This window comes from Felis catus, chromosome B3 (genome assembly GCF_018350175.1).
Source record: "Felis catus isolate Fca126 chromosome B3, F.catus_Fca126_mat1.0, whole genome shotgun sequence".
NCBI lineage: Eukaryota > Metazoa > Chordata > Mammalia > Carnivora > Felidae > Felis > Felis catus.
This window is the reverse complement of record NC_058373.1, coordinates 133,260,591-133,276,811: the sequence shown is the minus strand read 5'-3', so window position 1 is coordinate 133,276,811 and position 16,221 is coordinate 133,260,591. Positions and strand designations below refer to the sequence as shown.

Sequence of the window (16,221 nt, the reverse complement as noted above, 5' to 3'; positions counted from 1 at the left end):
GGTCCGAAAGTATGCATGGTATGATCTCAATTCTTGTATACTTATGAAAGGCTGTTTTGTGACCCAGTATGTGATCTATCTTGGAGAATGTTCCATGTGCACTCAAGAAGAAAGTATATTCTGTTGCTTTGGCATGCAGAGTTCTAAATATATCTGTCAAGTCCATCTGATCCAATGTATCATTCAGGGCCCTTGTTTCTTTATTGACCACGTGTCTATATTATCTATCCATTGTTGTAAGTTGGGTATTAAAGTCCCCTGCAATTACCACATTCTTGTCAATAACGTTGCTTATGTTTGTGAGTAATTGTTTTATATATTTGGGGGCTCCTGTATTCGGCGCATAGACATTTATAATTGTTAGTTCTAGATGGATAGATCCTGTAATTATATAATGCCCTTCTTTATCTCTTGTTACAGCCTTTGATTTAAAGTCTAGTTTGTCTGATATAAGTATGGCTACTCCAGCTCTCTTTTGACTTCTAGTAGCATGATAAATAGTTCTCCATCCCCTCACTTTCAATCTGAAGGTGTCCTCAGGTCTAAAATGAGTCTCTTGTAGACAGCAAATAGATGGGTCTTGTTTTTTTATCCATTCTGATACCCTATGTCTTTTGGTTGGCACATTTAGTCCATTTACACTCAGTGTTATTATAGAAAGATATGGGTTTAGAGTCATTGTGATGTCTGTAGGTTTCATGCTTGTAGCAATGTCTCTGGTACTTTGTCTCACAGGATCCCCTTTAGGATCTCTTGTAGGGCTGGTTTAGTGGTGACGAATTCCTTCAGTTTTTGTTTGTTTGGGAAGACCTTTATCTCTCCTTCTATTCTAAATGACAGACTTGCTGGATAAAGGATTCTCGGCTGCATATTTTTTCTGTTCATCACATTGAAGATTTCCTGCCATTCCTTTCTGGCCTGCTAAGTTTCAGTAGAGAGATCAGTCACGAGTCTTATAGGTCTCCCTTTATATGTTAGGGCACATTTATCCCTTGCTGCTTTCAGAATTTTCTCTTTATCCTTGTATTTTGCCAGTTTCACTATGGTAAGTCATGCAGAAGATCGATTCAAGTTACGTCTGAAGGGAGTTCTCTGTGCCTCTTGGATTTCAATGCCTTTTTCCTTCCCCAGATCCGGGAAGTTCTCAGCTATTATTTCTTCAAGTATACCTTCAGCACCTTTCCCTCTCTCTTCCTCCTCTGGAATACCAATTATGTGTAGATTATTTCTCTTTAGTGCATCACTTAGTTCTTTAATTTTCCTCTCATACTCCTGGATTTTTTTTATCTTTTTCTCAGCTTCTTTTTCCATAATTTTATCTTCTAGTTCACCTATTCTCTCCTCTGCCTCTTCAATCCGAGCTGTAGTCGTCTCCATTTTATTTTGCAGCTCGTTAATAGCATTTTTTAGCTCCTCCTGGCTGTTCCTTAGTCCCTTGATCTCTGTAGCAATAGATTCTCTGCTGTCCTTTATACTGTTTTCAAGCCCAGCGATTAATTTTATGACTATTATTCTAAATTCACTTTCTGTTATATTATTTAAATCATCTTTGATCAGTTCGTTAGCTGTTGTTATTTCCTGGACGTTTTTCTGAGGGGAATTCTTCCGTTTCGTCATTTTGGATAGTCCCTGGAGTGGTGCGGGACTGCAGGGCACTTCCCCTGCGCTGTCTTGAATAACTTGTGTTGGTGGGTGGGGACGCAGTCAGACCTGATGTCTACCCCCAGCCCACCGCTGGGGCCACAGTCAGACTGGTGTGTGCCTTCTCTTCCCCTCTCCTAGGGGCGGGATTCACTGGGGGGTGGCGTGGCCCGTCTGGGCTACTTGCACACTGCCAGGCTTGTGGTGCTGGGGATCTGGTGTATTAGCTGGGGTGGATCGGCAAGGTGCACAGGGGCGGGAGGGGCAGGCTCAGCTCACTTTTCCTTCAGTGATCCGCTTCGGGAGGGGCCCTGCGGCACCGGGAGGGAGTCAGACCCACCGCCAGAGGGATGGATCCACAGAAGCACAGCGTTTGGTGTTTGCGCGGTGCAAGCAAGTTCCCTGACGGGAACCGGTTCCCTTTGGGATTTTGGCTGGGGGATGGGCGAGGGAGATGGTGCTGGCGAGCGCCTTTGTTCCCCACCAAGCTGAGCTCTGTCGGCAGAGGCTCAACAACTCTCCCTCCCGTTGTCCTCCAGCCCTCCCGCTCTCCGAGCAGAGCTGTTAGCTTGTAACCTTCCAGATGTTAAGTCCCACTTGCTGTCCGAACATACTCCGTCCGGCCCCTCAGCTTTTGCCAGACAGACTCGGGAGCTCTGCTTGGCCGGCGGGCCGCCCCTACGCCCCGGCTCCCTCCCGCCAGTCCGTGCAGCGCACAGCGCCTTGCCGCCCTTCCTACCCTCTTCCGTGGGCCTCTCGTCTGTGCTTGGCTCCAGAGACTCCGTTCTGCTAGTCTTCTGGAGGTTTTCTGGGTTATTTAGGCAAGTGTGGGTGGAATCTAAGTGATCTGCAGGACGCGGTGAGCCCAGCGTCCTCCTACGCCGCCATCTTCCCAGAAGCCTCTCTAAATTCTTTCAACAGTGTTTTATGTAGTTTTCAGTGTAGATGTCTTCCACAGCTTTTATTAATTTTTAGCTATTTGATGCTTTTGATGGTTTTTAACTCCTTATTTACAACCTACAAATAAAGATAGTTCTACTTCCTTTATGATCTTTGTGCCTTCAAATATCTCATCTTATTATACTAGCTATATTACAAAAAAAATTTCATTTAGTCTTCAATCTATTATATCCATTCATAAAGCTTCTCCCCATACTACTATACTGCAATCATTCAAAGTCACAGAAATCCTCCACATTATCAAATCCAATGGAAATTTCTTTTACCTCATCTTATTCGATCTCTTAGCAGCATGAAACTTTCATACCCCATCCAGAATCCTCCCTTAAAAAGGAAGCATTTTTCCTTGAGTTTCCAAAGGTAAACTGTGGTTTTCTACTTTCAATCTAATCTCTCTGGTCACTTGTACCTGATCTCTAAATACTGGAGTGCCAGGAATGTGTCTTACCCCATGTCAAAATACTAAAAAACATTGGTTCCGGGCTCTTGAAAAGATGGGCAGAGACAGACCACAGAAGATTCTTAACGTCTCAATGAAGAGACACTTAAAACCCCAAGTTTCACAACAATAAGAAAATAATCTCAATTTATCATGAGCAAAAGCCAATAGAAAATAGTATTAGATTTCCAAGAGCTTCGGGTAATTGGTTAGATGGAAATTTAAAGTTAAATGTATTTAAAATGATTTGAGTAAAATAAAAAATGATACAAAAATGCAAATGTGACAACAGCAGTTAATACCCAGCACATACTACATACCTCCCACTGTTTCATCTGTTTTTTATCTTTTAATTTATTAATTCTCATTCTAAACTATTAGATGTCTATACTTATAGTATATCTATAATATCCTAATTTAACTGAGGAGAAAAATCAAAGTTAAATAATTTGCCCATGGATTCACAGGTAGTAGGTGATGAAGCACGAATGTGAACCCTGCAGCCTGACTCTAAGTTATAAACCACAAAGCACAGTGTATTTTTACAAAGTCCCAAAGTGAAAAACATAGCCACTGAAATCAGAAACTCAACTGATACATAAAATAACACACCAGTTGCAGCTACAAACAAAATTAATGGACTAGAAGAGAGATCTTAAAGATATCATGTAGATAGCAACCCAGAGGCAAAGCACTGAAAAATAAATTGCTAAAGATTGGAAAGGTTTAACATGCATTTAGTAAGAGTTGCAAAAGTAAAAAAAGGTAAGTTATGCTCCGAGTAATCTTGGAGAAGTATTGAAAAACCAGATTTTTAGACTAAAGTACAACACACGCTGCCGAGACTATGTAAAAAGAAAACCCCATCTATTGATCTGTTGTTGTAAAATACAGAACCCCAAAGATAAAGAAAAATCTTAAAAGTAGGCAGAGGCAAAAGACAGATGTCCCATAAAGGAATAGTAATTCAACAGTAATTTCTCAACAGCAACAAATGAATTCAAAGCCAAAGAAAAAGAAAGTGGGAGAATATAACGGTCAACTTAGCATTTTAAATCCAGTTAAATTATCAAAGATGAGGGCAAAAATAAAGGTAGTTTTACAAAAACAACTCAGAGCTTATTACCAGTGGAAAGATTTTAATGAACTTCAGGATATAGTTCAGGAAAGAAAACTAGATTCAGAGGGGCTAGAGGGGAGGGGTGTCAAGGGCTGGGTAAGATAGGTGAGAAGATTTAAGAGAACAAACTTCTAGTTATAAGTAAGTCATGGGGATGCAAAGTACAGCATAAGGAATATAATCAATAGTATTTAATAACTTTGGTAACAGATGGTAACTACACTGATGGTAAGCATCTTGCAATGTATATAACTGGTGAATCACTGAGTTTGTCCACCTGAAAATATTGTATTTCAACTACACTTCAATAAAAAAAAATTTATTGCGAATTCCGGGTGTGATGAAATAACTTGATTTAAAAATTGGCAAAGGATCTGAACAGATGCCTTGCTAAGAGATATACAGACGGCAAATAAGCTTAAAAGATGGTCCACATCATTTGTCATTAGGAAACTGCAACCTAAAAGGAAATACCAATACACACCTGTTAGAATGGCCTAAAATCAAAAAACACACTGACAACAAATATTGGCAACAAGAACTATCATTTTCTGCCAGTGACTATGCACAGTGATAGAGCCATTTTGGAAGACAGTTTGGCCGTTTCTTCCAATTAAACATAAAGTTGCACCATACAACCCGGCAATCCTGCTCCTTAATATTTACTTAAAGGAGTTGAAAGCTCATGTCCACACAAAACCTGCACATGGGTGTTTATAGTAGCTTTAGTCTTAATTGCCACAACTTGGAAGCCACCAAGATGTCCTTCAGCAGGAATGGACAGCAAGTTGTGATACATATCCAGATAATGGACTCTTATACAGCACTAAAAAGAAATTAGCTATCAAAGTCATGAAGGAACCTTAAATGCATATTGCTAAGTGAAAGGAAGCAATCTGAAAAGACTATATCCTGTGTGATTCCAGCATTAGACGGCATTCTAGAAAAGGCAAACTATACAGAGTAAAAAGATCAGCAGTTGCCAGAGCATGAGGCAACAGAGTAAGTAGTTAGGGAGAGATGAATAGGTGAGGTGCAGAGGAATTTTGGACAGTGGACTAGCCCACTATAATGTAATGGTGGATACCTCTCCTCACACTTTTGTTAACCTCCACAGAATGTACAGCACCAAGAATGAACCCTAATGTAAACTCTGGAATTTAGTTAATAATGATGTGTCAATAGTGGCTCATCAACTGCAACAAAGGTCTCACACCAATCCAACTGTGTTAACAATGGAGGAAAGGGAGATGATAAAGGGTACTTTCTGCTCAATTTTTCATTAAACTACTTAAAAAAGATAGTCTGTTAATTCTGAAAAGCAATGAACTATTTACGTACATGAAGAGACAAGGGACTAAATTATTTGTAATTTCAATTTAATCCCAATAAACATCCATTGCTTTACTTCCCTAGAGCAAGATGAGACTGTTGAGTTTCTACATAAGAACAAATAGCCAGGGCAACCTATCAAAAGAGAACAGGGTACGAGAGCTGGCTCTACCACACAAAACCATTGCCAAGTTTGGAGCTCAAGTGTCTGCTGTAGGTAGAACACAGCTTTTTATCTCCTCTCTGATGTACTAGGTGAACTGTCCTCATCCTTAGTCTCCTTTTCTTCTCTTTCTCCCTCTTCAAGTCTTTGTGGTCTGACTTCCACTCAGTATCTTTAACTGCCAAATCCAGTGGTCTTTTCATACTCCTTATTCTTCTTCTAGACCGGCAGTTCTCACCTACGAGCAGTTTTGCTGCTAAGGGCACATTTGGCAAGGTCTGGAGCCATTTTCCGTCATCACAACTGTCGACTGCTACTAGCATCTAGTGAGTAACATCCAACAATGCACAAAGCAACCACCGTAACAAAAGTCATCTGGTCCCAAAAGTCAACAGGGCCATGACTGAGAAACTGCTTTAGACTTCTCTGCAGGATGGATAGTTTTCTCCACCTCCTTTCCATCTCTCTTCCTTGGCTTTCTCTTGACTCTTCAGCTTCTTATTTAGTGCCCGTCCTACCACAAACCCTCTAAATTCATGCTCTGCTCTTGGCTTGTTCTACTGTCTTCTCTTCCTTGGGGACTTTCCCTGCTCACCAACTGCAACCCATTATGTTGACAAGTATGACTTCCAGACTTCATCAGCTTTGACCTCTCATCAAATTAAACTGACATCTCCATCCGTAAGCTGGATTTCTCTACTGGGAGGTCACATCGTCACCCCGAACCCAACACTCCAAAAACAGAACCCATCAGCACCCCTTTCCCCTCTGAAAACCAGCTCCTCTCCCGCATTCCCCTCTATCCACAGTCTCATTCAGCCAGGCTCAGAAATCTCATGCATTTTGGACTTTTCTGCTCCAGAGTAACTACGTACAGCAAGTCACCAAGCTATTTCACTCTTGTAACATCCTCTATGTCCAGTGATCTTAGTCCTGCCCCTTTCACCCGAGAGTCTGGATCCAGATGGATTGCCCGCTCCCTGGTTTCTCATTCTACACCCTCCTCCAGGAGCTCTCCAAGTATCGACGTGTCCTTTTTACTTAAGCATAAATATATGGCCTGGCATTTAGGGCCCTCCTCAGTCAGACCAAATTAATGTTTTTCAATCTTATTTCCTATTATGCCTTTTCCTGACTCCCCTACTCTTAACTGAATTTAATGACTGCATCCACACCTACAAAAACATTTCCTAGTCCGTGATGCTTACCACCCTACCCACTCCTGTCGCTGAGCCCCTTCCTCCCCCACAAACCCCATCTCTTTCAAGAAGCTGTCTGTGGCTACTGAAGTCCACAGATGTCTCCCAACTGAATCCTGCAGATGTTACACAGGCAAGAAACATCTAATTAACTCAAGAAAAGAGACGACTATACAAAGGCCTAGAAGACAGAGATTATCAAGACTATTTTATTCATTATGGTCATAGAATTAAAACTTCTAAATCACAAAATAGAGAAAAAAGTCTGTTGAAAATTAAGCACAAAGGCAGAGTCGGGTAGTGGGTAAGAGCGGAATCTGAGCTTGCATGCATTTCTATCACAATTAGTGCCAAGTGTCAATCTTTAATTTCTGTCCCTGGAAAATATGGTAATGTACTTGCCTCATGAAGGTACTGTGTGGATTCAGAGGTGTGTAAAATGTCTCTGGCACATAAATGATGCTTAATAGATGTTAGCTATTACCATCACCAATACCTTGCTAAATTTACGGGAGGCTGATTCTGGTCATCCTCTCTGTTGTGACTAAGCAATAGAATTCTCCAGAAGGCAGGTCCATCCAGGACTCCTAAATCCTAGATTTCAGTTGCAGATAGGTCTAAAGTTTCTTCACTGGACTGCTTTACTGATCTCTTAATCCTAGCCCCAGTCCCAGGACAGAAATCTAGTAAGCTCCTATTTTATTCTGTCAAAGAAATCAAGAGGATTTTGTTCCCCTTGATATAGATATGTTCCCCAATTAAAAAAAAATTGTTTTAACGTTTATTTATTGAGAGACAGAGACACACAGAGCATGAACATGGGGGGGGGGGGGGCAGAGAAGAGGGGGAGACACAGAATCTGAAGCAGGTTCCAGGCTCTGAGCCATCAGCACAGAGCCTGACACGGGGCTTGAACTCACAAACTGCGAGATCATGACCTGAGCCGAAGTCGGTCGCTTTACCAACTGAGCCACCTGGGTGCCCCTGTTCCCCAATTTTTAACGTACATCTGAGTGACCAGGAATTTAATGGTGTGGTTAAAACTAAACCAATTCTGCACATGTCCGCCAATCTTGTGAGATTAAGTACCAAGTGGGACACAAAAGGTCAACTGTCTTGGGGGTTGATATGTTGTCATATAGATACAGGGCATTAACAAAGAAACGCCCAAGGAAAAGACAAATGAAAAGTGATTATGACCCATGTTTTCCCATAGATAAGCAAGAGCAGGACACCAAAGGAGACCTGATACTTGGGTGTGGGCTTTAAAGTCACAGTTCTGACAAGTCACCAAGTACGTTGAGAAATTATTCGCAACCTCGTTTTGTTCCTCACACAGGCATATTACGTCCTCAAGCAAATGCTTCCACATCCATGCTGAATTCAGAAGGCTAGCTTTCATTCCACTGCAAAGCTCAGCTCAGCTGTCAACTTGGTCTTTAAAAGGATCCGTCTACCCTTGATCCCACAAATGGAATTACATGGGCTTTAGAAGTCATCACATCAGGGGCGCCTGGGTGGCGCAGTCGGTTAAGCATCCGACTTCAGCCAGATCACGATCTCGCGATCCGGGAGTTCGAGCCCCGCGTCAGGCTCTGGGCTGATGGCTCAGAGCCTGGAACCTGTTTCCGATTCTGTGTCTCCCTCTCTCTCTGCCCCTCCCCCGTTCATGCTCTGTCTCTCTCTGTCCCAAAAATAAATAAATGTTGAAAAAAAAAATTAAAAAAAAAAAAAAAAGAAGTCATCACATCAGTATCCAGAATCCAAAAGGACAAAAAATACTGTCAAAAAGAATCAAAAGTTGCTTTGCAAATCTAGGTCAAAATTGGTATTCGGAACATCCTATCAAAGAGTTTCAATGTGTGTTTATCACAGTAACCACTATGATAACCAAAAACTGCTTACTATTTCATTTTCTACAGACATGTTCCATTATTTTGGTCCATCTCCTATGGTGGAAAGCCAATACAAAGAATTGAAAAGAGCAACGGATTCGTAGGATTTGAGTTCTGGTTTTATCCAGTTACCCCCTTGGGGTTATGTCCTTTGGATGCCACCTTTTCATCTGTGATATGGGTTTAACGCTGTTTGTTCACTTCCCTGGTTAATAATGAGGAATGAATGAAGTAATCTAGGTGAAAGTCCTTAGTAAATTGTGAAAACACAAAGGTAAGGTTTGTAAACTATTCATAATTAAGAAGAACTGTAAAATAGGAGACTGGGCCCAGGAGATTATTATAATGGCTTTTCAATCTTTAAAAAAAGAAAAATCTGGAGAGTCCTTTGTCCAAAGGACACATTTAATGCAGACAAAAGGCAAATGTCTCTAGGTGCACCCGGAATTACCTGCATTCCCCTCCCTCTACCCTCTGTGGTAGTGAGCTCCGAAAGGGGTTTCCAGAATCCTTAGGGCTCCAAGGAACACGGCGTGAAAATCCCTGGTTTAGTCCCATCTCTGGTTTTACTCATAGGGAAACAGCCCAGAGGGCTGAAGCAACAGTGGTTGCAGACAGCAGACTGTTATAGACAGGTAACACTACAAGTCCGCTGTACAGTCACTTTTTGTTCAATTACCCTAGAGGCCTTCAAAAGCTTTCTGAAGAGCAGTCTCCCCCTCACGTCCCAACAAAGTCTGTGTAGGCAGGTCCTTGCCTTTGTTTGCCCGGGTCCCACAGCAGTGCGGCCTGCTGGGAACCCTTCTCATCCTTTTCAGAGTCTCCCAGAGAACAGCACAAAGTAGTGGTGCTGCTGAGCAGATGGATGGTTTGTACTAGCACCTTCTGAGATGGGCTAAGGAGCAGCCTCCTTGGGGTCAGTGACCAGCCCCACAAAGCTCGATGGGGTCTCTCTCTTCTAGAGAGCTATGCTCACAACCCTGCAGGCAACCCAATTTCTCCTGCTCTCTCAACCTGATCCGAGTCTTTCAGAGGCTTCTGTAATTAGGTCTCTGGGTGAAGACCCCTCCGTTTTTCTTTTCCATGGCATCTTTACCATGTTTGGAATTCCGTGTCAATTGCTCAGATTTTTCTGCCTCTATGCTTTATTGCCTTTAACCCATCCCATAAACTAACTCCAGAAACAGCATGACTTAGAAGAAACTAAAGATCTGGGTTCAACTTCTAGTTCAACCATTTACTAGATGAGCAGCCTCAACTCTCATACCTGTTTCTACTTCCATAAAATAGCTAGGATAAGATCTGCTCCATTTAGATCCCAGAGCACATGACAACATTATGATGAGAACAGTGTGTCAATCATAAAGCCTTGAACGACAGGCTTTACCAGTAATATTGTCATTAACAGTGTGGGCTGTCTCACCCTTGTTCAAAAACATTCAGTGATCCTTATCCGCAAAGTCTGAAGTCCTCTGCCTGTCACACAAGATCCACAAGCCTGGCCCCATCCACCATCAGGCTTCTCTCTCATCCTTCCCACCCAAGGCTTCATGCCAGCCCAGATGATCTCTACCTCCCCCAGCACATCTGGTCTCAGGACTCAAGAACAGGATTTCTTCTACCTCAAGTACTCCTTTCTGAAGCTTCATCTAGTTATTTAATGCAGGAGAGATCTCTTTCCTCTGAAAGACACCACACCTTATTAGTAACACTCTGGATGCATTTAACTGCTACAGTGTAAGAAATTCCCAGGAACCCTTGCACGCACACACACAACACCTACCTGTCTCTCACTAGGGACTGATCAAGCTCTCAGTACCTCAGCAGATCTAGCTAGTGACATACCAAGCTGAGGGACACCTACAGGCTCACAGGCCCAGCACAGTCATCAGGAAGAAGTACTGAATACGTATTTGCAAATGGCAAAAAAGAGGAGTAAAAGAGGTCAATGGTTTAACCCATCCCCCCACCCACCTCTCCTCTGGTAACCATCAGTTTGCTCTCTACAGTTAAGAACCGGTTTCCTTTAAAGGAAAAAAAAAATTGTTTCTTGGTTTAAGTTTATTTTGAGAGCGTGCATGCACAAGTGGGGGTGAGGCAGGAGAGGAAGAGAGAATCCCAAGCAGGCTCCATGCTGCCAGCCCAGAGCCTGACATGGGGCTCAGTCTCAGTAACTGTGACATCATGACCTGAGCCGAATCCAAGAGTTGGCTGCCTAACAGACTTAGCCACTCAGGCGCTCCTGCCTCTTTTTTTCCCCATTTGTTTGTTTTGTTTCTTACACTCTGTGAGTGAAATCATATGGTATTGGTCTTTCTCTGACTTGTTTCACTTAGAATAAGTGCATTACATACAGTACGATAATATACTGTAGTAAGTAACCTCCACATCTATTTTCCATCATCTTCACAACATTCCCCAAATGAGATAAAACCCAGTTTAGAAAATTCACTAGCTCCATCCATTCGCTGGGGAGTGCACTTGTGATGAGCACTAGGTGTTCTATGGAAGTGTTGAATCACTATATGGTACACCTGAAACTAACATTACACTGTATGTTCACTGGAATTTGAATAAAAACTTAAAGACATGACACAGAAACGGTGGAGACCACATACACACAGATTTAGCAGACAGCCATCTACAACCTGTAAGTCGGGAGAAACCAATCCTGACACCCTGATTTCAAACTTCTACCCTCCATAAGTGTGAAAAAATAAATGTTGTTTACACACATACATACACATACACACAGTGAATCGTAACAGGAACAGAAACATCCCAAAGGCAGACGCTGTGGGTGGCATTAACGACTATGCAACACGGCTGAGTTTGGTGTAAACAGCTTAGATGAGAAGTTAGAGGATTAGGTACTCAAGACATCTGTCAGCTGCCTGGAGGTTGACCAGTAAATGGGAATTGGATGGCCAGTTTGAAGGAGTGTTTTCAAAAAGCACTGAAGCTTTAGCTGCTATCCGCCACCAAAGCCTGGCACAAAATGAAGGCTCAGCGAGCACTTGGTCAACGAACTAAGAGGCAGGACACACAGAGGCTGAGAAAAAGCAACCAGGCACTCACTGCCAGCCCACAGTTCTCTGCACTCACTCAGCAAGGGCCACAAATGGTTGCTATGGCAGAAACTAAAACCTTTACAGGTTGGGAAAGCTGTGGCAAAGCAATGGGTAGGAAGGTCCAGCATTCTGAAGGGCAGGGTAAGAGAAGTCAGGGCAAGACCTGGTACAACAGCACTAAAAGATGTCAGCAGGGAAGAGGGAAGGCTTGGCAGGTACTTAAAGAAAAGGGGGCTGCAGTCCGTTTCTAAGCTGTGTGTTCTCCCCACCATCTTAGCCAGCAGCGCTGATCCCAAAGCAGAAGGACAACAGAACTACACGAACCAGAATAAGAGTTCCTTGTGGGCAGGGATCATGCCTGGCTCGCTATCCATAACCAAAGCCTAGCGCAGTGCCTCGGACACAGACAAGAAATTGTCCCGCTAGACTATCTGGGTTTGAATCCTATTCTACCACCTTACCAACTGGGACACTTCAGACATGTTATTCAAACTCTTCAGGCTTTAGTTTTCACATCTCTAAAACGGGAACGTTACTATTATCTAGCTAATTGAGAGGATTAGAGGAGTTAGAATAAAAAAGTACTTGGTGAACACAGCACAAGGTCTAAACTTGAACTGTTGTACACCTGAAACTAACTTAACAATCTAAAACAAGAACAAAACTAAAACAAAAACCACTTGGTCGGCTTATAGTAAGCACCAAACAAGTATCTGGTATTACTTATAATGGGTTTCCTTCGGGGGCTAGAACCCGGTGAAGGACGCCCAGATAGAACGTCCTCCTCTCAAGCCACAGGGATACTTCGTGACTAGCAGTGCCCTTGTACCTGGATCTAAAGGTCCTAGGTCAGGGGGGGTCTCACACTTTTTCCTCCTCAGGGATAATGCTCCATCAGACATGCTTCCGTTAGCATGAAAAGGGGCATGCTCTGTCTTTGGTCTACTTGTACCATAATCCAAGAAAGTTAAGGGTGGGGATATGACCTCAAATCATCATTAACGTGTAAAGGAAGTCAGCCACAGGCTTTCATACTGATACCATTATTTTTAATAAAGGACATGAGGCATAGCAACTAACCCCAATATCTTGGAGCCACAGTGCCAGGCAACCAAGTCGACCCAATGACATCTGCAGAGATTTTTTTGTGTGTGACCCAATTTGATTCTCACTGGAAAAAAAAAAAATAATCAAAGGAAGAAAAAAGACTGTTCCAGATCCAAAGGAACAGACGTTAGAGAAGTACTGCACGGCAATGCCGAAAATCAGAGCAGGGTACAATGTCTTATGTTTCCTCAAAAAGTCACGGTGGTTTTATAGTTAAGCACTTGTCTCATTTCCCCCCAGAGTGGCAGCACCAACATTTCTGCTTATCTCCAACCATCCCGCAATGCCTGTCGGTTGCTAGGCAACCGTAACTGCGATTGCTTTCTGCCCACCCACAATGCACAGCTTTCATAATTGTTCTCGTCGGGTTTGCCAATGACTCCTAGGAACTATCTTTTTAGCCAAGGCTGCTTCTCAAGTTCGTCTTCTTGCCTGCTTGGTCCTATGGTAAAATTTTAACACTGATTTGTCATCATGTCTCAGTAATTTCAAGAACAGGCTGCCCAAACATGGGATGATTTCATGGTAGGATCAAAAACTATAAATAGCTTGACATAAAAGCAACCAGACAAAAGAGAAAACTGCCAGCCAACATAACATTTTAATATGTTCAAGCTAAAGTGCTAGTTTTAAGGTTATTTGAATAATATACTTCTGGCTGAACGTACTGGTTTTGATTTCATAGAATAATTTTCAACAATTTGTAAATTAATCACATATTCAACTTAGAAAAGGCTCTAACTATGGACAAGTCTTTAAATCACATATCCTTCCACACATATCCTTTTAAACAGGAAAGCTTTTTAAAAGCTGCTTTCTTTTAAAAAAAAATTTTTTTTAAGTTTATTTATTTATTTTGAGAAAGAGACAGTTTGGGCAGGGGAGGGGTAGAGAGAAAGAATCCCAAAAGCAGGCTCCACACTGCCAGTGCAGAGCCGATGGGCTTGTACTCACATTGAGATCATGACCTGAGCCAAAAATCGAGTCGAACACTTAACTAAGACACCCAGGTGTCCCTTACATCGTTTTCTTGAATCCTTAGGGAACTTATGAACAACGACCTAACACAGAGTTGTGAACACAGGCCCTAAAAACCAAGCAGTTACATACAGTATAATCATATAGCATAACAGGAAACCTCCACATCTATCTTCCATCATCATCTTTGCAACATTCCTGAAGTGAGAGAAAACCCAGGTTATAAATGGCATTCCCCAAACTTAAGTGGCAAGGCTAGTAAGTGGCAGTCCCAAATAGGAATGCGGATCTTTAGATTCCATCTCGGTATTGTTTCCTCAACAGTAGGTTGGCTGTCTGGGTAACATCAGCCATCCTCTGAGGTACCTAGGTTTGACGGTTCATGGGGTTAAAAGCTATTAAATCCAAGACACTAGTAGTGATTTGAGGCTGAGGAGCAGGACGGCTGGGGAACAGGAGTGGGAAGACAAACTTTTTCCACCTGCCCTTTTCTCGTTATGTGCATATATACACCTATGTGAACAACATTTTGTGAAGGGCTCTCATTCAAGTACATATAGGTCACTAACAATACGCTGTGCACAGTGTTAGATGCTGAGGATGTGAAGGTAAAACCTGGCAGCTGTCTTCAAACAGTTCATAATATATCAAGGCAAAGGAACCCACAAAGAACCAAGAAGGAATACGTAAAAAGGACCAAGCAAAAAGTGCTATAGGGGCATCCAGATGGTTCAGGCGGTTCGGCGTCCGACTCTTGATTTTGGCTGAGATCATGATCTCACAGTTCATGAGTTTGAGCCCCACATCAGGCTCCACGCTGACAGTGCAGAGCCTGCTTGGGATTCTCTCTGCCCCTCTGGTGCTCATGCTTGTGCTCTCTCAAGATAAATTAAAAAAAAAAAAAGTGCTATAAAAACACAATAGAAAACAATGAATTATGTCTGCTGAGCTAGAAAAATTTTCAAAGGGGAACACCTGAAACAGACCTTAAGGATAAGCACAACCATTCTAGATAGTACAAAAAGAAAAACTTAGAACCTGAGAATCAGTGAGCAAATGAATAGCAGTTTGATTATAGGGATTATCACCCTCTCAAAAACTTCTGGGTCACTATAGACCAGGCACTGTATGAAAACATAAGACATTACACAAAATTACCAATAGGATGAGTTTTTTAGCTGGACAAGTATAGATAGGAACTACAAACTCACTTTCTTTTAGAGTAGGACAAAAACTTTTCAAGTATCCAGTCCAACCAAATAGAAACTTCATTAAAAATGGTTTCAGTGCAGATATTAGAATTCTCAGTGGCAATCATATACTAAAACCTAACCCAGGATCTATGCAAAAGGCTATCAGTGAGAACACATAATCAAAGAGAGGCTATTAAAACTTTGAGATTCACGTATATTTAAAAGAATAAATGGAAGACGAAAGCCACAGTAAGGCTAGCCAAGTGTTTTTATGATTTCAATACCGGATCTTCAGTAGACACTTTCCATATCTGTGAAATGTCATCTGAGTAAAACAAAGTCCCCATGACCAAGAAACCTCTACTTACAAAATGTGTGGAGAAATGACAGGTAATGGGATATGATGAATACACTATATGCAATGAGTGAAGTTCACTCATAAGGTGGTAAGGTTTGTTTTGTTTTTTTTTTTTCTTTAGACTAGGAAATTAGATCTTTTGGGATTCTACTGATCTTTCATAAGACTTACTTTGAACAATTCTACATAGCCAAGTCAATGTAGTTCTCTAAAGCAATTACGCTGCAGGGTTACTCCCTCACTCTAATAAAGCAGTCTCTTTTGGCTCCAAATAATTATAGAATTTCATTTTTCAAATAGTCTTTGGATGCTGAGGTTCAGTCTTTTGAGTATGTTCAACGGTAGTTTTGCCTATGAGAAAGAAACCTCAATTTTGAGAACAGTAAGAAATTATTGCAAGTCAAGGCTGGGGAATAGTATAGAGAGATCCACCTGGGTAATAAGTACCAATGAGACCTATGGAAGGCAAGATTGGAAGATGGCCCCCAGAATTCCTGCTCTTGCTCCCGATGTCACATCTGGTATAAACCTCTCCCTTGGAGCATGAGCAGAACTGTGAATATGATGGGATTTCATTCCTGTGATCAGCTTAAGAGTAAGTTGGGTTTACCAAAAAGTTTGGGAGGACAATGGGTGAGCCTGACTTTATCAGATAAAGCCTTGAGAGAGGAAGAAGGTCCTTCCTAAGGACCGAGATTCTCCTACTGGCTTCAGAGAAGCAAACAGCTATACTGCGACCTGTCCATTGCAGACAGCAATGGCACA

The 16,221-nt window shown here is 42.1% G+C and overlaps 1 protein-coding gene across 9 annotated transcripts in view; it reads right to left on the bottom strand.

The window, feature by feature from the left end:
- Positions 1-16,221, bottom strand: part of TDP1 (tyrosyl-DNA phosphodiesterase 1) — a 93,357-nt gene that overhangs the window by 30,504 nt on the left and 46,632 nt on the right. The window contains exon 15 of one of the 9 annotated variants that reach the window (XM_023255946.2): positions 4,163-4,620. The exons of the other annotated variants lie outside the window; for them this stretch is intronic. Coding sequence (XP_023111714.2) covers positions 4,596-4,620 — 25 coding nt within the window. The 3' untranslated portion in view covers positions 4,163-4,595. Of the gene's footprint in view, positions 1-4,162; positions 4,621-16,221 lie in introns of those variants that run through there. 9 annotated transcript variants of the gene reach the window in all.